Source organism: Castor canadensis, chromosome 11, assembly GCF_047511655.1.
Source record: "Castor canadensis chromosome 11, mCasCan1.hap1v2, whole genome shotgun sequence".
In the NCBI taxonomy this organism is placed as follows: domain Eukaryota; kingdom Metazoa; phylum Chordata; class Mammalia; order Rodentia; family Castoridae; genus Castor; species Castor canadensis.
The window spans coordinates 128,126,904-128,148,333 of record NC_133396.1 but is presented as its reverse complement, the minus strand read 5'-3'; the positions used below and the strand labels follow the sequence as shown (position 1 = coordinate 128,148,333).

Below are 21,430 nucleotides of genomic sequence, written 5' to 3'. Positions count from 1 at the left end.
GGTTTTCCTAATGACAAATACTATTCTTTTTTTTTATTTTATTTTTTTAGACAGATTCTTTTTTTTTTTTTGGTAGGACTGGGGTTTGAACTCAGGGCTTTGCACATGCAAAGCAGGCACTCTACCATGTGAGCCACACCTCCAGTCCAACAAATACTATTCTTTTCTACCAAAATTTCTCCTCCTCAGCTATTGGGCCCCCAGGAATATCCTCATGATATTCCTGAAGGCTGTCTGTCCTTCCTTGATCTGCACCTCAGCTGACTCAGATGGCAAACTGGCCACCTCAGAGAGGTGCAACTATGCAACTGTGATTGTCATCAGAAGAGCTATTAGGCAGTGTACCTCTAGTGAGTGACTTCTCTTTCTGGACTTGAGGGTTCTACCTATAAAGATGGTGATCACATGCCCATAATCCTGAGTGATTACGAAGGTGAAGAGAAATGTTTGTGGGATGTACCAGACCATTTTGGCTTCCCAGAAGAGGTGAATGAGCTAGTCCACCTCAGTGGCTGAGGGTCAACCACCCCAGCAGAGGCCTGGCTGTTGGCTCCAGCCCTGACAAACAGGGCAGTGGCTCTCATCTTCCAAGTCAGGCTGCCCAACTGACCGACAACTGATAAAGGAAAGGTACTTAAAGGTGTCCCCTGCCCCACCTGCGACTCAAAGTTGTAGGTCCTGGCTAGGCCCCTCTGCAAAATGGCACCCATCCACAAGGAGGTAAATCTAGGAACTAAGAGGACAGATTCAGAACGTTTTACAGAAATTTTATATATATTGCTGAAACATACAAACAGTATCCGATTTGGACTTCTCTTTAGTTGCTTTTAATTTTTTTCAGGTTTTCACTGATTTTTCTTTTCTTTTTTTTTTTGGCAGTGTGGGCTTTGTACTTGGGAGGCAGGCTCTAAAAAGCTTGAGCCACACCTCCAGCCCCAGTTTTATTTATATACTCTTTATCTATAATCTATCTATCTACCTACCTACCTACTTACCTATCTATCATCTATTAATTTATTTAGTATTTAGCTGCAACAGATTGAGGCACAAACAGCCTGGGTCCTCATAGCATCTAGTTTGAGACGCACTGACCTTGATCTCAGAGAACTCTAAACCCAGCTGCGGATGCAGTTGAGAAGGGGAACAGCCGAATGAGCGCTGCTTGCAAAAATTAGGCGCAAATCACACGCCAGTGAGTAAGCAGCATTTCCTTTATTGCCTTAAACCAACATCGTGGCCGCGCGTCCCCACCCCAGTCCGAGGTTGAAGTTCTTGGCTGGCACCTGGGCGCTCAGCGCTGCGCAGCGCCGCCCTCGCGGCCTCCCGGCGCTGCCTGCCGTTTGCCGTAACGCAGGCCGAAGGAGTTCCAGTTGTAGGTGGACAGGTCCTTTTCCCGCTGCACCAGCACGGCGCCCCGGGGCGCGGGGATCAGGCGACTGCGCGGGACGCACAGGCTCGACCGCTGGGGCCCCGCGGAGCTCTCGCTGGGCGGGCACAGCGAGGCCTCTCGACGGCTCGGCCCCTTCCTCTCTGCGCACCGCAGACCCTGCTCCCAGGGGACCATGAGAGCCAGGGGTCCGAGTCGCTGGCCTAGGACAAGGAGCACAGGGAGGTGAGGCCGGGGTGGGTGGGCAGGAAGGATAGATCTTCCTGATTGCTTGCCCTCAGTGCAGAATCAGCCCCTGCCCCAAATCTTATGGATGCTTAGGCCATTTGCTTGTCCCTTCTTCAACAAAGCTTTGATTTCGAATGCTTGACAAAATTATCTGAAGTAACTTTTATATTAAACTGCTTCCTTTTAGGAAGCAAACAGGGTAGGGTTTGGAAATAAAGAAAACCAAAGATTTAGGAGTTAATCTCTGCCTCTTTTCTGGGCTCCCTGCCTGGCCCCTTTGTTGAAGCTGGGGAGGGGGAAGAAGAGGAGGGCGGTGTCACTGGACTCCAGCTCCTTGAGACAGATGGTCCCCATGCTCCTCCATCTTTCAATCTCTCAGAATGCTTGAAACAGTGTCTTACACATAGTAGGGTTTCAATAAATGCTTGCTAAATACATAAAAGCTGATGAAAAACCTGCAGTAACACACTCCTGTGATCCAACCTGGTCTCTGATAATAATAATGACAGCCTCCTAATAAACGGTATCAGGGCTCAATGAAGACTGGAAATTATCTAGGTCATTTAACTGGCTCACCTTCCCCACCCAGGTGTAATTTCTCCCCTTGGTACTGAGGGCTGACAAAGGTAATTTGGAAGACACTTCACATACAAGGCTCATTAAGTTCACTGTACTTTTTGGCAGTAAAATAGGGTAACTAGCTCTGAGTAGACAGTAAGTCCAGCCAATTGTGGCAAGAGATTAATGGAAATGAGGCCTGTGGGTGGGTGAGGGGTTGACGATGGCCTTGAGCCTGGCTCTTCCATACCCTGGCACAATTTGGAGAAAAGTGTGGCCATGGTCCAGAATTAATAATAGTCTGTCTGAGAGGCCCTCCCACCTTGCCCACTTGGCTGAGATGGGAGGGAGTCTCCCCTTTACATCCACTCAACCCCCAAAGTAGGACCACTGCTCAGGATACTGTGTGACCTCCCCTGAAGCCTTTTGCCAGAAACAGCCAACAGCCAGCATCCCTAGGCAGTGGGAGAGGTTATTCTCCGGAGCAGCCTAGCTCACCCGGAAAGAGAGGGAAAAGGCGATAGGCCTGTCTGCTTTGGGGTATCTATGGACATGTACAATAATAGCAAGCGTGTAGCGTATGCCCTGAGCTCCATGCCTAGCAACTGAGGTCAAGGGAGGCTAAAGATGGGTTCTAGTTTGTCCAGAAGGAGGGTAACCAAGTAATATTCGAACTCATGCTCCTGACTTATGGAGTAGCCCTGTTGTACTTGGACTGCTCAGCAGATATGCTCTTGGGGCACTCTGACACCCACTGGGATTCTGCAGTATTTGACTGAGTGACTTTGTACCTCTTTGGGCCTTAGTTTCACCATTCATCAGTTCCCCCAGTGAATTGACAAGGTGTTAAGCTCTGTCCTTGTGTTTAAGGTCTTTTTAAAATTCCCTGTAAAGAATCTGAGCTAGCAGATAAAGTAACTTGCATATTAAGTTCCTTTCCAACATCTGCACAGAGGAGTGGTTGGTGTAGAGCAGTGTGAGAAAACCACAAAGAAGCACAGTGGTTAACAAGCACTTGAGCCTGGATGAGGCTCCCAATGCCCACACCTCTCCATGAGATGTACAGACACATGTGCCAGTCTTAGGTGTCCATCAAAGGCAGTGTTAGACTAGCTGTGCGATCTGAGAAATATGGCAAATCTGATTCTGCAATGACTCACTCCCCTACCTCCCCACTTCCCAGACAATGCATACCTACAGGTCTAGGATTCTCCACAGGTGCCACCTTTGCCAATGGCTCCCCGAAAGAGGTGGCATAGAGGAAAAGCAGGATCTGCCAAGAAACCAGTGAGTTCATTCTGATGAGAAGAGGCAGGTCCTAGAAGTGCTCTGAGGCCAAGACAGAGAGAGGGAAAAAGGACTAGGTCAGACACAGTCTGGGCTAGTGCTAAGGCCAGAAGCCAGGGTAAAAGGGAAGAAAGGAGAAAATTTCTACTTTTGGAGGCTCCCAGGGAGGGATGAGCCTAAAACAATACAAGACGGAAACAGGGTTGAGATTACTGGTACAATGTAGTCAGTGCTAAATTCATGCCAGGTGAGGCTCAGTCAGTTGGGCTTCCTGGAGGCAGTAAGGACAGTAAGGTTAGGGAAGGAGGACAAAGGAAGGAAGGAAGGACCCAGTTTGGTGGAAAAGGCAGGATGCTCAGGTTGGAGAATGGCCAGGATTCTGAGTTGCAGGTTTGCTTGAGAGCAATGCTGGGGAAAGGAAGGGTGAGATGTGGTGTGTAGGAATGAGCAGGGAGGGGGAAGTGAATCAAGGACTTCCGGGCACCAAGTGGACTCTGAAGTTCAAACATCTTCTCTGGAGCCTGGATACAGGCACTTCTTTCCTTCATGCTGGGTTCTGCACAAATAGATGGCTTTCTGTGTTCTGTTCTCCCCCTTAGAATGTGCCTTCTGGAATCTGGCCCTGTTCCCTCCTGCTATAAGAGAAACTTAATTCCTTATCTTCTCTAGGAAAAAAGGAAGAAAGAGGCTATCATTTTGTTCTCTCTCAGAGCTCTTCACAGCCTTGAAGATCATCATTAAATTGTCTTATTGCCTATAATTCAAGGAGGAGCAAAACCTCTCCCTGATTTAACAGGTCAGTTGTCTCCACAGTCAATTCTCTGTGAACTCTGGGAGGATATGAGTTGAATTGGTCTCATTGTTTTTGGCTGTTGAGATGGGAGCTGGGTGCCCTGACCCACCTCTACCCTCATGCTCCCCCCACCACCCTCACCCCACTTCTCCAGCTCCCAAGTCCAATTTCTCTTTGAAAAAGTCATCAGGCACTTTGAGATTGTCCAATAAACATGATTAAAGACAAACTCCTGGGAAGGCAGGGGGCACTGCAGGCTGAGCAAAAGGACGGTGCTGGCCAGATCTAAGGCATAAAGCCTCTGTCGCAGGAAGGGGGGAGGGGAGGGGAGTATCATTTGTGACTATCAGCTCCTAATGGTTGCTCAGCCCCGTGCATCCTTCTGCTCTGTTTCCCTTCTTATCGCCTCCCCCATTGCAGGGCTCAGGCATGGTATACAGTAAGAATCTTAACAAGGATAAGTGCTCAAATCTGGCCCCAGCAATGTCCCCGTTCCATTAGACACGAGCAAGCCATCCCCACCTTCTCATCTCCAGGCCTCAATCTGTAAAATAAAAGCACTAGCCACCAACTGCCCACTCAGATGGTTATTTGTCCTTGCAGACTTTGATTCTGTGACACCCTGAGCCCCAGATCCTGGGGTGGGGCATGGAGTACAGGCAGGATTTAATCACTAGAGAGAACAAGGTAAGGGCATTTCAGGCCTTGAGTGCCCAGAGGTTTTGGAAGTCATCCCTGGAGCACAGCCTGGGTGCTGTGCTAGGTGCTGACCCAGGTCTACTGCCCCCCCTGAGAACTCAAGTCTAGCACAAGAAATTGGCTCATACACAGATCATTTCAAAATAAAGCTGTAAACAGTAGGCTGGATGTGTGCAAGTACAGAGGTGATGGGAGCTGGGAATCCATGCTGGGGCAGCGAGGGTGGGAAGAGGGGTCCAGGCAGGTTTGGGCTGCAGGTGGTGCCTGAGTCTGCAGAAGGAAGGGCACTGCCTGGGCTGTAATGCCAGGGCACTGCGGAGGCAGACAAGGGCTGGGTGTGGAGGAGCCATGGGTCTTCTGCAGGACAAGAGGGTAGAGCTTCCTATGGAAAGGAAGAGTGTGCTGGCTTTCATCCTGGAGGGGTCTGGGCGGGGCAAGACTCTGCCTGCAGGTGGAGCATTCTGGCTGCTCTGGGCACATGCACTCCATCATGGATAGTACTTCCTGAGAGAAGTCTGCCTGCCCCCTACCTCCCTGGCCCTGTTCTATATACACCCCACACACTCCCCACACCGCATACAACACCCCCTCAAATACTACACACTGTATGCGCCTACCCGCAACACACATACATGTATACACATACCACACACAGACACCACACACCCCACGTCCACACCACACACAGACACCACACACCCCACGTCCACACCACACACATCACACATCCCCATACACAATACATACACCACATGCCCCCATAAACACACTTGCACCACACACATAAACACTCAGATTCCCCCAACTCTGGTTCACTGCCTGGCCCACAGGGCACATAACACATGTGGTAGAATTGAATTGTCAGGAAAAACCCATCAGCTTCTGAGTCCATGAGTGACTGACCTACTCTGCACAATTGTTATGCCCCACTCCCCAAACCCAGGCAGTTTTATATCTAGTGAATAACAGAGAGATTCCAGGCATGGTCAGAAGGCTTTTGAAATGGGGTGGCTTCCTTCCTGGGGTGGCCCTGGTTCTTAGCAAGTGGCTGACAGGGTTTGTACGTGGTTAGGTTTGTTAGGGAACTATTTGGAGGAGCCCTGTTGAGACCATAAACCTGGCTCCCTCCCAAAGCTTCTGTGGCCTCAAATTCCAGCCACAGAGAATCTCTTCGCTGCATTGATTCCTTCTGCAACAAGAGAGAGCCCTTGGAAGCTGCAGGGTCCTGGCTTCACAAACAAAATGCAAGCCAGTGTCCTCATCTGGCACCTCAGATTAATCTGGCCAACCCAGCAATTAGGAAAATCTTCTCCCCCTACACATACTTTTGCCTTTCTGGATGTATGGGTCAGTCTTGGGATGAATCCCTTGCTTCCCCCCAGAGGCATTCTGGGTAAGGGCAGACCCCACCCCAACTGTGGATGCACAGCACACCTACCTTAGCTCAGGCCTGGCCCCGTGGGAGCTCTGCAGGGAATCTGAGGAGACGCCTGGGTGGGCGCTGGCTCCTGGGCTTGCTCTCTTCTGCTCTCTGATCACAGCCCTTTTTATAAAGCTGGGTGACGTCTCTAGGCAAAAGCCCACCTCTGCCCCGCCAGACCCTCAGAGCATGCTACGCCCTGAATGTGCCACCTCCTAGCTCTTGTGCCTGGAGCCAGCCTGTTCCCCTCCACCCTTCCAGAAGCCCTCCAAGGCTGGCTCTCTCATTCTCACTAATTCTTTCCATCCTCCTCCACCGTCTCCCACCCTGACCCACTCAGCTGAAGACCCATTCTGCCCCAAACAATGAGGAGACAGCCACCTCATGAGTGTGCGTGTGATATGTTCCCTCTCCATCAAGAGCCCCAGACACACCCTGTCTGAAGTGAACAGGATGTAGGGCCAGAGAAGAGAGGGAAGGGCACAGTCTGACCTAGGGGCCCCTTGATGCCCACAGAATGCCAGCTCAGAAAAAAACCAGGTCAGCCTGGGCCTCCGAGCAGAAGGCAGCTCCAAGGCTGTGACCTGAGACTGAGGGGGTAGGGGGAGGATCTGACTTTTTCTTACCTCAAGTACTGAGCACTTGCTCAGCACAGGACTTGGAGATGAATAGATGACATGATTGGGCAGGCAACAGTTATGTAAGCAGCTGGTTGTGATAATGAAGAATAAAATGCAGAGCCTGGATGGACCTGGGAAGCACTAGGGAAGGCAAACAAGTGACTTCCAGGTGGACGTGCATCCAGAGAGGCTCCACTGCTGGGACCCCCATTCTCTCCCCTCTATTTCACTGTTTTGTGCTGGCTTGGGCACAGCACCTTGAGGACAGGGACAGGCCTACCCTCCCCATAGCCTTGGCACCCACTCCTTTGCTTCGTACATACAGAGAAAGCCATTAATAAATAGTCACATGCAAGTGACCAGTCTCTATGTTGAGCCTGTAAGAACTCTTTTTACCCTTGGACAAGGGGTTCCTGGGGGCCGGGATTGTTTTGTCTGGCTCTCTGAAGGCAGGGCTGCGTCAGACAGGAAGGTGTGTGAGCACAGCTCCACCTGGTGGGGGCGCTGTGCAGAACAATGGCCTCTTGACTGAGGTGCACTTCCTGATGCTATGGAAGGCTTAGTTCCCATCACGTGCCTGATGCTTATTACCAACAACCTTACAAACGTGCCCTCTCACTCACAAAATTATTAAACACCAGCAGTGAGGAAAGTAGGCCTGACCCGCAGAGGCTGTAATTCTGCTATGTGGAATGACGTGGGGGCCTCAGGCTTTCTCTGAGGCTGGGGATGGACTTCCTGGGCTGGAGATGCTGACTGCGAGTCTCAGACACACTCATAGCTTGAGGATTTAATTGTCACTTTCCCTCATAAATCCAGGTCAAGGATGTCATGCCAGCCCCACGGGGCCAGGATCTCTCTTCAATAGGCCCAGGAGGCTCTTGAGATGACTCTGGGGTTTGAGGTTAGTCTCTCAGCTCCATCTTTCCTTTTGGACTTGGTGAGGACTGAGTATGACTGGAAGTGAGTCAGTGCTGGGTTGGGGGGAGGTCTGTGGAGGTGGCCCCCATTTCCTTTCCAGCCCCATCCCCTTCCATCAAAGATTCAAGTTCAAGGAGCTCATCTCTGCAATTCAGACCATTGAGCTGGTACCTTGAAGACTCCGGAACAGCTGTGGGAGCAAAGAATCATTACTCCAGACAAAGAGTGGGGAGCAAATTCAATATCCAGGCTATTAAGGAGCTGGCCTTGAGAGCTGGGAGCAATGCCATAAACAGCTGTGGAGAGGGGCTCTGGGGCTGTGCCCAGCTGGCAGGCGTGGCAAGGTGCTGGTTCAGGGGCTTCCCTAGGCATCTCACCGAGCTCATGTTCTGTCAGGTACTTCAGAGATGGAGGTGGGGGTGCAGGGGCTGGAGACCAGGATGGGTTCTGCTACCTGCTTTTCCTGCTGTACTGGCTGTCACACATCCTCCCCATTCCTGGGACCCAGACTTAACCAGCTCCCCAGAAATCTCAGGTACTTTCTGGCTGGGTCACCTGGAGTCTTTGAGCCTCCATTTCTTTGATTCTAAGAGGCTGCTGTTGACAGCTCCCTTCTTCTATATCCATATCTTTGGTGCACCTGCTTCTAGCCCTCACCTCCTCCTCTCTTGTCAAATGAAGAAGGAGCAGGGAAGAGAAGAGGGGTGGAGGCTGGTGATCTTGGGGTGGGGTCTGAGGGAAGATGAGGAAGGTCTGTTCATCTGAGACAACAGTTTCACCAGCTCCCTGCACCCCACACTCACCATGGCCAAGCCCCACGCAGGATCTACTTACTGCACTCAGGAAGGGGATGTTGGAGGCGTTGCCCAGGAAACCAAAAGCCAAAGGGAAAAAGCTCCTAAGAACAGAGGGAAGGAGAGAGGTCAGTGATGGCCCTGGAGGAGAGGAGGGGGATGACAAGGCTGAGGTCCACCCACTCAAAGGCTTAAACTCTGGCTCTCAAGACTCCTGGGTACGGGGGGCAAGCTTGATTCTGTACCCTCTGTTTAGAGAGGTGACAGAGTGAAGTGTGAACAGAGTGAAACCCTGGGGCCAGACACCTTGCTCTTGACCCTTCCACTTATATACCCAGGCAAATTCCTTCACTTCTCTGAAGCTCAGCTTCCAGCATAAACCATGGTTAATACTGTTAGTAACTACATCATAGGACCTCATACAAAGCCATGCTCGGGAGGCATTTATTTTTATGGCAGTTACTCTCATTGTTATTCTGGCCTGATGCCTTCTTCTGCCCTGGGTGTGAAGCACTGGCTCTAGGTTGGCTGGGACCTGGGCATGGATAGTTGTTGGAGGCCATGCTCACATCGGCAGTGCCTCACGTCTAAACATCTCCCTGCATGAGCCACCTTTGCCCTTGACATCCCACCTTTATCAAACCTGACTGGGGATGTATGTGTGATCCTTCATAGGGAGAGGAGGTAGCAAGGCTGGTATGGGAAGGGATCCCTGAGTGTCCCAGGTGGGTGAGATTACAGATTGACTTCTGGCAGAGACTTCTCCCTGGGCTTCAGTTTGTGTGACAGATATGAGGATCTGCACTTACTTAAAGAGGCTGAAGAATCCGTAGGCTTCCAGGACCATGCCCAGGAGAGGCCAGTGCAGGAGCGCAATGACCACGCCCCCCAAGAAGAAGCTGGTGCCCTTGAGCTTGTGCCGCTGGAAGAAGAAGGAAAACGTCCTCCTCAGGCCAATGATGAGGGAGAGGCCGGTCAGGAACAGCAGCTGCAGAGTAGGGAGAAGGGATGAGTGTGAGGGCAGTCACCCCCTCCTCCTGAGGAGGCAGGGGCTCAGGCCTGGAGCTGTCTGGCAGGGCAGGACCTTCTAACTCTTCAGGACCACATTGGAGGGGTGATCTACCAGTGTGGCAGAATCCCAGAGCCTGGAGTAACTCCAACTGGTTAGGAGCAGAACCACTCAGAGGCAAGAGGAGTGGACAAGGAGAAATTTGAAGGTCTTTAGCTTCCCACACATTTCCTTGGATTCCAAGCACCTCCTCACATAGACTTCATTCCTCATCACATCTCCTGGGGAAATGGGATGCGTTGTGGGATCCTCTCCATTTACAAAGGTTAGGGAGCCTTACCCAAAGCCACATGGAACCTTCAGGGGCTCTACAGAGTCACACTCCAGGCTCTCCACTGTGTGGTTTCTACCACTGCCTTCAGCATGCTTTCTAACAGTCCCTTTTGGGGACCCAGGTCACAGGAAATTTAATTCTCTGGCTTTCTTCCAATATGTTCCATGCGTTCTCTCCCTTCCCGGTGTCTTTTCTCTTGCTGCTCCCACCTCTACACCCATTTCCTTTACGAAAGCTTTTCATTATCCTCTTTCCTCTAAACCCTTGTTCCAAATGTGCTTATCTTACTCTGATTTTACTGTGACCCCTGCCATCCTCCCCAGCCATGTAGGTACATGTTACATCCCTATCTGTAGATGCTTGGATTCAGAGGATAGGGACAGGATCTTATCTATCATGGAACCCCAAGGGCCTCACCCAGAGTTTGACAAAAGAATCCAAGTCTTCAGAGTCTCTGTGCCCACAGGCTCTGCTGTCCACCCCATGACATCACCTACCCAGGCTTGATGATGTCTGGCCCTTGGCTTGGGTATGGTCTGAATGAACTTGGGGTTGACCTTTCTGGTAATAGAGACTTCAGGAAGGTTGGGGCAGGGGAGGCACACAGGGTGGGAGGACTCACATTTCCAAAAGCCAGGAGCACCGAGTCAAAGTACAGGAGAATACCGAAGAGGATGAAGAAGATACCAAATCCGGTGATGCCCACACCAATCTCTGCAACAGGCAAGGATGTTGGGGGCGGGGATGGGTGTGGGAAGTAGGTTGAGACTCTGAAACTTGCCCCATCACCACAGTGCTGGTGTGGCTGGAGGGGGGTCCATTTCTACCCAACAGCTCAGGCAAGAGGAGGATGGGCATGAACTACGTTTAGCTCATGGGAACTGTGAGGGTCCCTTCTATACCCTGTGGCATCTGTCCTCACAACAGCCTGTGAGGACCCAGTGTCTTATCACCACTGTATACAGACAGCTTCCGCTTGTGTGCAAATGCTGCCTTACCCAGATCATTTTCAGGCCGGGTCGCTGGATGAATATAACCATCTGCCTACTGAGCTTGTATAACTGAGAGCTGCCAAAGCCATCCACAGCGGTGTGCTGCTCAAAAACTGCCTGGCTGGCCCACTGGGTTTCTCAGAAAGCTGACCCTCCTAAGCAACTCTTCATGTTCACTAATACGAAGTTAAGTCAGTCACAAAAGGACGAGTTTGTCTCAAGTCCTCCCCATCACTCAGAATTGTGACTTGGACACATTTTCACCACTGTCATAGTCAACAAACGACCATTTGTTTTCAAGTTAAATTAAAATATAAATTCTAAATTATGGGAAAATGCACATAAGATAAGACTTAACACATTTTAAAATGTGCACTTCATGGTATGAAGAGCACTGACACTTATGCCACCATCACCAGCATTCATTTCCGGGACTCTCCATCTCACAAAAATTGAATCTCTGTATCCATTAAACCTACTAACTTTTGCCAGGTACCAGTGGCTCATGCCTATAATCCTAGCTACTCAGGAGGCAGAGATCAGGAGGCTTGTGGTTCGAAGCCAGGCGGGGCAAATAGTTCATGAGAACCTATCCAAAAAAAACCCTTCACAAAAAAGGACTGGTGGAGTGGCTAAGGTGTAGGCCCTGAGTTCAAACCCCAGTACCATACACACAAAAAAACCTACTAACTTTCCATTTTTCTTACCCCAATCTCCTGCAACCTGCATTTTACTTTTTTTTTTTTTGTCTCTGTGAATTTGACAACTCTAGGAACCTCGTAGAAGTAGAATCATATAACACCTGTTCTTTTATGATTGGCTTATTTCACTTTGTAACATTCTCAAGGCTGCTCCACACTGGAGCATGTTATCAGGATTTGTTTCCTTTTTTAAGGATGAATACTACTCCATTGTATGGACACCACACGTTCTGTGGATCCACTCATGTGTCGATAGGTGCATGGTTGCGTCCACATTTTGGCCATCATGAACAATGCTGCGATGCATATGAGTGGGAAAATTACCTCCTCAAGATCTGCTTTCAAGTCTTCTGGGTTGATACCCCGAAGTGGAATTGCTGGATCATAAGGTAATTGCACCTTTAATTATCTGGAAATGGCTATACCATTTTCCAAAGTGGCTTCATATCTCACATTTCCATCATCAGTGCACAGGGTTACAATTTCTCCACCTCCTTGCCAACCTTTGATTTTCTGTTTTGTTTTTGTTAGTCATGCTAATGAGCAGGCAATGTGTCACACTGTGGTTTGGATTTGTGCCCCCTGAGGATTAGTGATGTCTCGGAGACATCTTCTTAGGAGAAATGTCTGTTCAACTCCCTTGTCCGTTAAAAAACAATCAGGTTGTTCTTTCTCTTGTAGTCGTTCTTTGTATGTTCTGGATATTAGCCCCTCATTAAAGATATGATTTGCAAATACTTTCTTCCATTCCCTCATTTTCACTCTGCTCATTTTGTCCTTTGATGCGCAGAAGTTTTTAATTTCGAGGTGGTTTGATCTTTTTTCTTAGTCCATGCTTTTGGTGAAATCACTGGCAGCTCCAGTGTCACGAAGCTTCCCCAGTGTTTCCTTCTAAGAATTTCATAGTTTTTAGCTCTTATGTTTAGGTGTTTGATACATTTTGAGTTAATTTTTGCATATGGTGTAAGGCAAGGGTCAAACTTCTTTCTCCTACATGTGGATATCCACTTTTCCCAGCACCATTTGTCGTCTCTTGAATGTCTTGCCATCCGTGTGAAAAATATTACAGGACTTGTTAACTAACATTTTAGAATGATCCTCATAATGTCTATGAAATTGATACTATTGCCATGTTTTCACGGGTAGTTGATAAAAGTAGGGGGAGAATGTAAAAACAGAAGCGTAAAAACAAAACCAAAATTATTACGACTAGACTTACTGGCTAAATTATATTTACAACTGAAAGAAAACAACACAATTCATTAATCCTAGAAAATGTGTTATCATACAGATTTTTAAAGGGTTAAGATTAATTTTACTGTGGAAATAAAGTCAAACTGCTTCTTTAAAAGAATCATTCTTAAGCGAATCATTCAAAATGTAGAGCCGAAGCAGAGTGGTGGCAAGCACGCCTGTTGTCCTGGCACTGAGCAGTTGAGAGGTGGAGAAAGGAGGATGGAGAGTTCAAGGCCAGCCTGGACTACTTACCATGTTTGAGGCTTGTCTGAGTCTCTCACTGAGATAGTGGGACCCTATCTCAAAACAAAAGAGCAACAACAACAAAAAAATGTAGAGTTGAGATTGAGTTGAGGCTGAAACCCCACTCAATTCATAGCCCTATAAAATGTCACCTTTATCGGGTCTGACTTATGGCAGAAGCTGGCTTTTGTTAAGACCCTATGCAACGTCATTTCTTTCATCATGTCACCTGTCACCCAGAATCTGGTTTTTAGATGGCTGATTCCTCCTGCTTTTGACAAACCTTCACGATCTATTTGGGCTTGTTTCCTGCTTCTGCCTCTGGGTGATGCCTGCCTGAATTAAATCTCTTGACACCAAGACACCAAGCTGGATGGAATGCAATCCCCCCGGGGCATTGTGGAGGTTGTGTTCTGTCTTTCCATTTTGCATGATACTTCTAGCAGCGGAGAGAATAAACTTAGGATCCAGAAGTACATCTACTTGTTCTGACAACTTTGTGTAAACCAGGGCATTGTGGAAGAAGACCACAGCCACATTCCCTTCATCTGAATGATAAAAGTGTTTTAGGTTTTTTCCCCCAGTACTGAACTTGAACCCAGGGCCTCATGAGTGCTAGACAAACACCCTACCATTGAGCTTCACCTCTAGACCACCCTACCTCCCCACTCTTTTTCAGACAGTATCTTGTTCTGTAGCCCAGGCTGGCTTGAACTTGCAATCCTCCTGCCTCTGTTTCCCTAGTAGCTGAGATTACAGGCCTGGGTCGCCAGGACCAGCTTGCTTCAAGTTTTTATGCCTGTTCTATATATATCAGCCAGGCATGGTTACGCACCTCTACGATTCCGTGAAGGGTATAATCCCACTTTTGGAAGACTGAGGCAGGAGGATGGTAAGCTCAAGGTCAGCCTGGGCTATATGGTGAGACCATCTTGGAAAAAAGATTTTGCTATCAGTTTACATCTGTCATAGAAATATTCATCATGATTCCAGTTCTAACTGTGCACCTTTCCCTCTACCTCCCTTAGGAGATATTTTCACTTGGAAAGGCAATATGAACATTTTATTGGGTTTGCATTTTGTTTTGTTAAAATATCCTTATAGGCTGGTAGAGTGGCTAAAGTGGTAGCGCACCTGCTTAGTAAGCATGAGGCCCTGAGTTCAAACCCCAGTACCAAAAAATATATATATATCCTTGTGTCCATCTTGTGCACACTTAAGAGCAGCCTTACTCATTTTGTAGAAACAGCCTAAGTTTCTCAAATTCACATTTGGTGCTGTTTTTTGAGGAAGACATGGCAGATGTTTCGGATCTCTGGTATATCCACTTCTGCTCCAGGCGCACTGCTGCTTGGTCTCACAGAAGACAAGTTGGTTAGGAAGCCAGGCTGCAGCCATGGTTTTTAAAGATACTGGAAAGATGCAGGTGGGAGCAGAAGTGACAACTCACCGATTTAGAATGACCCTAAACAGCCACAACAGACCCTCCCGGTGAAGATGTGTGCTGACTTGATCAGAGGTGCACAGGAAGAGAATCTCAAAGTGCAAGGACCAGTTCAGAGCCCAGTGATACTCTGAGGATCACCATGAGAAAAAGTCCCGTGGTGAATGAAGGTCCTAAGACCCAGCAGAATCCAAGATGGACCATGTGAGAATCCACAAGAGGCTGCTGACTCGCCCAGGATTTGCTGGCTTGTGTAACGATCCCGGTTCCAATTTGTCCCCCACTCTTCTTCAAGGGCTGGTGTAATTCCAGAACTTTCCTGTGTTGGGGCAGCCTTGTTTATAGATCATGTTTATTGCTCCCAGTTGTTCAGTGGGCCACAAAACCTTACAGAAACGAGTCAGAAAGTGGATTTTTCACACCCAAGCTTTAGAACTTCCTCTGGTTTCTACAGTAGCTTAACGATTTCAGTCAAATCGTTAAACCACAGGTTGCTCCTGAAGTTTCTCTGAGGACAGCAACCATGGCAGAGAAGACAGAGTGGGCATGTCCTATAGATGGCATGAGAGTGGCAGACTGTGGTCTGCTGTCCCCCGATCCGGTCAGAGGGGGAAGCGCGCCCCCTGCTGGAGGCGGCGGGGCTATCACACGCTACACAGCAGGGATGCTAAGGTAAACTGCAGGACAGGCCTGTCCCTCCGGGGCGCCACCTAGTGAAAGGTGGAGACCTCTTCAGGCCTCAGGTTGCTGTCAAGGAATACTTGCATCGCTATTGCCTTATAACCCCCCCCATCTCCCCACCCCAGCCGGCCCTGAAGCACGCAAGCCACTACCAGGAAGAGCCCACAACCTGCAGCCTCTGCAAAAGGGCACACGTTAGCAGAATCCAGGTTAATATCTCCTGGAGCAGGTGGATGGATCCCTTTGGCTCCACTTCTCTCCCCCCCCCCTTTCCCTCTCCCTCTCTCTCTCCCACTCTCTCTTCCTCCTCCTCTCCCCTCCCTGCATCCTAGCAGGTGGATGCATGCTTCCAACTTGACCTGGTACCAATGATGTCTCTTTACTCTCCAGGTGGCACCTGCAAACCTCTCCACCCCTTCCCCAGCCCTGCAGGGACACCCTCCTTGCACAGGCACCCATAAAATATTCTGTCCACCAGCTGGGGCTCTGACACCACGCTCTGGGCACCCCTCGCTGTATTTCACTGAATGGCTTTTACACTAGGTTATTCTGGAAGCAAAGGAGGAAATGAAAGAGGAGGCGGCTTCATCCCCTTCTCGCAGTTCTCAGTAGCGGTTGGTAAGTCAGTCCGCACACTGCACGGGCAGTCTTAGCACTGCTGGCATCTCAACTGGTTTAGTTTTCATAATCACCTATGAGGTAAGGACTGCTGTTAGCCCAGCGTCACAGACAAAACTGAAACATTGAGAGGCTAAGCCAACCTCAGTCAAAGTAGGGCTACATACACAGCCAGTGGCTGGCAATGCCAGGGTTTGAACTCACTTGTCTGGCTCTGAGAAGTGCCTTTAGCCAGTTGAGTCCATGTGGCAATGGCCATGTTATCAAGTGCACAGAGAGGTCAGCCATTCCCTGGTAGAAAAATCTGAGTTTTCTTCCTGCTGTCTTCACCAGCCTTTCCCTCACCAGTTCCTATTTTTCTCTCTTCCTCGTGCTCAGGGCTTGGACCCAGCTCCCCAACCCCTCTCTCATCCTATTTTTACACATCCTCCGGTGCCTTTTCTCCCCACGTCTTTAAATATCACTTGTGTGCTGACAATGTCGAGGCCCAAGCCTCTCCAGAGCTCCGAGACACACCAGATCCACAGCTTGCTTGGTTTTGTTGGCTTAGTTTTCTCTCAAGCAGGTCGAGGGAGCAAAAGTGTCTCCACTGCCCATCCAGCCACTGGAGGCACAGACCCCCCTCTTCCATCCAATCCACAGCTAAGTCACATTGCTGCTGCTTCCAAATGCATCCTGACAGCTGTCCATTTCACTCTTAGCAACTTAACCCCCAGCCAGCTTCTTTTTCCTGAACTCTTGCAGCCACTCCCATTTGGTCTCCTGCTTCATTCCTGCCACCCTCGAAGCTCTCCTCCCCACAGCCCTCAAGGGGCCTTGCAAAGCATACCATCCCATCATATCAGCGAACTGCTCAGAATCTCTCATGGCTGGGCCCGGTGTGGTGGCTCACGCCTGTAATCCCAGCTACTTGGGAAGAGATCAGGAGGACCGCAGTTTGAGATCAGCGCAGGCAAAAAGTTAGTGAGACCCCATTTCATAGACTAAGTTGGGTGGCATGTGCCTGTGGTTCTAGCTATGTGAGAGGCCTAAATAGGAGGACTGAGGTCCAGGCAAGCCAGGTAAAAAACAAAAAAAACCTGTCACCCTATCTGAAAAATAACTAAAGCAAAAAGGACTGAGGGTGTGGCTCAAGTGTTAGAGTGGCTGCTTAGCAAGCAGGTAGCTCTGAGTTCCAACCCCATAAACCCCATACTGGCCGGTGGCTCTTGCCTATAAATCCTAACTACTCCTAATATCAGGAGGATCAAGGTTCAAGGCCAGCCTGGGCAAATAGCTGGTGAGACCGCTCCTCCCCCCATCTCCAAAAAATAAGTATAGCAAAATGGACCGGAGGTGTGGCTCAGGCAGTAGAGCACCTGCTTTGCAAGCATGAAGCCCTGAGTTCAAATCCACACACAAAAAGAATCCCGAATGGCTTCCCAGTCCCTTAGAATGAAACAGAGAACTTTCATTCACAGCATGGCTTGCTGGCCAGGCATGACAGGACCCCCAATTTTATCTCATTCTACTTTCCTTTCAGTCCACCATAGCCCCCACATGATTTCCTCAATGAGCCTTCCTGCCTCAGGGCCTTTGTATGTGAGGTTTCCTTCCCTGCAGCACCCCTCCTCACCCTTCAGGTCTCAACTCAAATGTCAGTTCCTCTCTGCTCCCTCATTGCTCCCTCTCGTAGGACTTCTTATAGCACATTCTTCGTAGGACTTGTCACATTTGGTAAGAGTACATTGTTATACTCGTGGGTCAGGGCACAGCCTCTTCTCTCTATATTTTGATTCTCAGCTGGGTTAGAGGGAGGCAATTTTGATCCCCAGGGGACATTTGACAATGTTGGAGACATGTTGGCTGTCACAAACTGGCAATGGGGGGGTGGTGGTTGCTGCTGGTATGTAGTGAGTAGAGACCAGGGATACTACTAAAATCCTACAATGCACAGCACAGCCCCCACAACAAAATGCCAGCAGCGGGGTGACTGAGAAGCTGTGAGCCCACGATCTCACACACACTCACAGTTTTAGGCTCCCTCCAAATGTGGCCTCCTGCATTTCCCTCTCCAGCCAGGTCTCTCTCTTGAGCCCCAGATTCATACACCCAGCCCCCTACCTGACATCTCAGTTGGATGGCTAAGAGCGCAAACCTGCTCAGTGTGACAAAACCCAACTCCTGCTCCCCTCCCCCCGAGTCCTGCCCACTGCCCAGGCTACAAACTGGAGAGACTTTTTGTTTTTTTTTTTTGGTGGGACTGGGGTTTGAATTCAGGACTTTCCCCTTACAAAACAGGTGCTCTACTGTTGGAGCCATGCCTTCAGTCCATTTCGCTCCAGTTATTTTGGAGATGTGGTCTCAAGAACTATTCGCCTCCTAAGTAGCTAGGATTATAGGCATGAGCCACTGGCCCAGCTAGGGGAGGCATTCTGGTCCATCAGCAAATTCCCCAAAACAGATCTAGCATGGACCGTGTCCCACCACCGCTCTGCTAACACCCTGGTCTACTCCACCTTCTCTCACCACAAAATCCGTCTCTCCTTTGCTGCCATAACCCTCCTAGCACCCAGAGCTCCCCTGCTCAACACCCTCCAAAGGTTTCTCATCTTACGTTAATAAAGTCAAGGTCCTTACCATGGTCAAAGGTCAGCCCCTCAGTGACCTCCCTGACCTGAGCTCTCCCCTTTACTCATGCTGCTCCAGCCACACCAACCTCCTTCTTGGTCTTTAAACACACCAAGTATGCTACCTCAGGGCCTTTGCACTGACTGTTTCATGTTCCTGGAACATTTCCCCTCCATATAGCCCTGCTTTCTCACCCCTATAGGTCTCTGTATAAAAGCCTTCCCTGACTTCTCCATATAAAGCAGCAGCTTTTCTTGCTTCAAACTCTCCGGCCCCCTTACTCTGTTTTGCTTTGGTCTAGAGGACTGATGGCCACCTGACATGCTACCTTGTCTCTTCTTCCTCAGTTGATGATCTGTCTTCCTTCTCTAGAAGGTAAGCAGGGAATATTCTATCTTGTTCTCAGTTGTCCTATGCCTGACATGGTGCTTGGTACCCAGCAGAGACCAAACATGATTATTCCTTTGTGGATAAGGAAATGGGGCTCAGAGGCTTTAAATGACTCACCCCGGTGAAGTCTCCCTTCCCTGTGGCCTCCCCTGTCCCCACTGTGAACCACCTCCCTACCATCGCCCCTAAGGACAGGGAGGGATGTTTAGCTGGGAGGCTATGGTGCTGTGGGTAGGGAAGTGGAGTTTAGTTTCTGATAAGAAGAGACCCAGAGCCACAGGGGACCTTCAGGATTTGTGGGGGAAAGAGCTCTGAATGGGCAAAGGCCTCCTGGGTCTGCTTTGGTGACATCCCAGTTCTCAGAACTCTGGATGGGAAGGGGTCAGCCTGCCTGGTGGGTGAATGGTCAGTTTCCCTAGGCCCTGGTGTCTGGTTGCATGGGTCCCTGAGCAGCCCCCACCCCCAGCAAGGCAGGGGCCACACCCGCCCTGGCCCTGCCAACACAGCAGCTCCGAGCCAGCCGCTGGCTCCAGAGGTCACATTTGTAGGTCCCCAGGAGAGGACCAGGCTGGGGGTTACTTCCCCACCCGTCCCAGCCTGGCCCTCCCACTCCAGCCCAGCTCCCTTCACTGACTCTGCACTCACTCTGCCACTCAGTGATGGAGATCATGCTGCAGAGCCTGGGGGGGTCCTCTGGGTCAGCTGCTGGTGGTGAGCGCCAAGAGGACTGAGCCTTGCATGCTCACAGGGAAGCTGACCCTTGGCAATTGTGAAAGGAGCTTCAGGGAAATCATTAACTTCCCCCCCTCCCTTCCCATACACAACTGGCTGCTTAAAGACGCAGGCTCCTTTCTCCTGTTCTGCCAGAGCAACGCCCACCAGCCCCCCCAGTCCTGAGCCTGGATTGTACGTGGAAGAAATGGAGTCCAGGTGTCCCCGGGGTTGCTCTCTTGGTTTGATGGAGGGTATGGGAAGAGTTGGAACTCAGGTGTCTCTTTGGAAAATACTACATTCATTTTAAAAGTCATTTTTGTTTTGTGCTGGGGCACATGCTGGATGCTATGGGCCTATAAGCATCTGAGTAAAAGCTGTTGCAGACCTCACAAGAGAGCCAGATTTGGGTAAACCAAGGGCAAATGTGGCATGGGGAGGGAGATGTGAGGGACTTCAACTTCCTTTCCTCCAGCAGTTCCCAGCTTTGGACTGTGGGGTTTTGCTGCATTTGGACTGGTGGCTTGGGTGGCGGGGGGTAGCCAGTTCAGGAGGCCTGGTTCTATCCACCTACCAGCTGAGTAGCCATAAGGCACGGCCTTGGCTCCTCTGTATGCTTGAAGAAAGGGGCAGACAGTTCCAATGTAGAGTGAGAGTCCTCAACACATGACAGCCATTATCCCCTTCGTAACGTGCCCTCTGCCCAGAAATGAAGTCACAGATGCTACGACATCTCCTAACATATGTTAAAACTCGAATCAAGCTAACTCTGCTAAGGAGACAGGCTTGAAATGGGCAGACTGCTTGCACACACGTATAATAAACAAGCTTAAAGTCAAAGGAAACCAAAGTCTAGAGCTATGCTATGCAAAACCAAAAGTCACTTCTTCGTTTTGGAAATCTGTCCTGTGCATTGCAGTCACTCAATGCCACCAAGAGTTTTGTGGCCTTCCTTCTCCTTGAGACAAGCCCAAGGCTCTCTTGCAAATTGCCAAATTGCCCTCTAGGGGGCGGTATGCCCCATAGGAAAACCGTTGGTAGGTTGGGAACTTGGGCTGTCACTTAGCTGGGGGGTGAGACCCTTTTGTGTCTCAGTTTCTTGGCTAACAATAGTACCTACATGGTCACGCCATGAGCATTTGGGCAGCTACATGAGCGGTGCACAGGACACCTGGCACAAGGTCAGTACTTAACGAGCCACTGTTAGAGTGTAGTTATTAATTATGAATGCTTGTAACATTAACAGTATTCAATTAATACGTAACATGAAACACTTCTGCTCACAGCACAAATTGTGTTCTAAACTGCTCCCCCAGGTGTATAAAGCATCAGCCAGACGCTCCCACCCTCACTCCCACCCTCGGAACCCACCTGTGAGCTTGGGAGAGCTAGACAACCTGAGTCAGCCCTCCCAACCTGATCGGCTGAGCACGAGAGCTGAGCAGAGGGGCCTGTCCGCAGCCCACCCTGCTGGAGAGGGTCTTTCGCAGGAATGACTCCAGGAAGGATTATGTAGCCCTGGAAGGCTGGAGTTGGTCTCAGCCCATGACCAGCTCCCTGGGGCTGCAGGCATAAGACTGGGCAGGAGAAGAATACTTCAGAGGGCTCAATGGCTGCTCCCCGTGTTGGCTTTTTTTTTTTTTAAAGCATGTTATTGTTGTACGGGGGCACATTGTGACATTTATAGAACTGCCTACAGTGTATCTCAACCTCCTCTATCATTCTGCTTTATCCTCCTTTCCCCCTTCTTACAG

General features: G+C 49.7%; 2 protein-coding genes across 3 annotated transcripts; both read right to left on the bottom strand.

Annotated features, from left to right (window-relative positions):
- Positions 1–1,193: 1,193 nt before the first annotated feature.
- Kiss1 (KiSS-1 metastasis suppressor) lies at positions 1,194–4,343 on the bottom strand. The gene is made up of 2 exons (XM_020183185.2): positions 3,368–4,343; positions 1,194–1,590 (listed from the first exon to the last, which is right to left on the bottom strand). The coding sequence occupies exons 1-2, from the start codon at positions 3,468–3,470 to the stop codon at positions 1,292–1,294; spliced, it is 402 nt and encodes a 133-aa protein (XP_020038774.1). The 5' UTR covers positions 3,471–4,343; the 3' UTR covers positions 1,194–1,291.
- A 3,424-nt stretch (positions 4,344–7,767) lies between these two features.
- On the bottom strand, positions 7,768–19,735 carry Golt1a (golgi transport 1A). 2 transcript variants are annotated; one of them, XM_020152919.2, is made up of 5 exons: positions 19,611–19,735; positions 10,673–10,764; positions 9,517–9,695; positions 8,748–8,811; positions 7,768–8,103 (listed from the first exon to the last, which is right to left on the bottom strand). In XM_020152919.2, exons 1-5 carry the CDS (start codon positions 19,633–19,635, stop codon positions 8,065–8,067), a joined length of 399 nt encoding a protein of 132 aa, XP_020008508.1. In that variant the 5' UTR covers positions 19,636–19,735; the 3' UTR covers positions 7,768–8,064. The 2 variants fall into 2 exon arrangements, with proteins under 2 accessions (XP_020008508.1, XP_073904675.1); XM_074048574.1 differs by having other exon boundaries at positions 9,517–9,629.
- Positions 19,736–21,430: the final 1,695 nt, after the last annotated feature.

Coding starts and splice junctions, on each gene's coding strand:
- Kiss1 (XM_020183185.2), bottom strand. CDS start 3,470: ATGAACTCACTGGTTTCTTGGCAGATCCTGCTTTTCCTCTATGCCACC. Junction 1,591..3,367: donor GGAGAATCCTAGACCTGTAG/GTATGCATTGTC, acceptor TCCTTGTCCTAG/GCCAGCGACTCGGACCCCTG.
- Golt1a (XM_020152919.2), bottom strand. CDS start 19,635: ATGATCTCCATCACTGAGTGGCAGA. Junction 9,696..10,672: donor TGCTCCTGGCTTTTGGAAAT/GTGAGTCCTCCC, acceptor CCTACTCTGCAG/CTGCTGTTCCTGACCGGCCT. Junction 8,104..8,747: donor ACATCCCCTTCCTGAGTGCA/GTAAGTAGATCC, acceptor TTGCTCCCACAG/CTGTTCCGGAGTCTTCAAGG.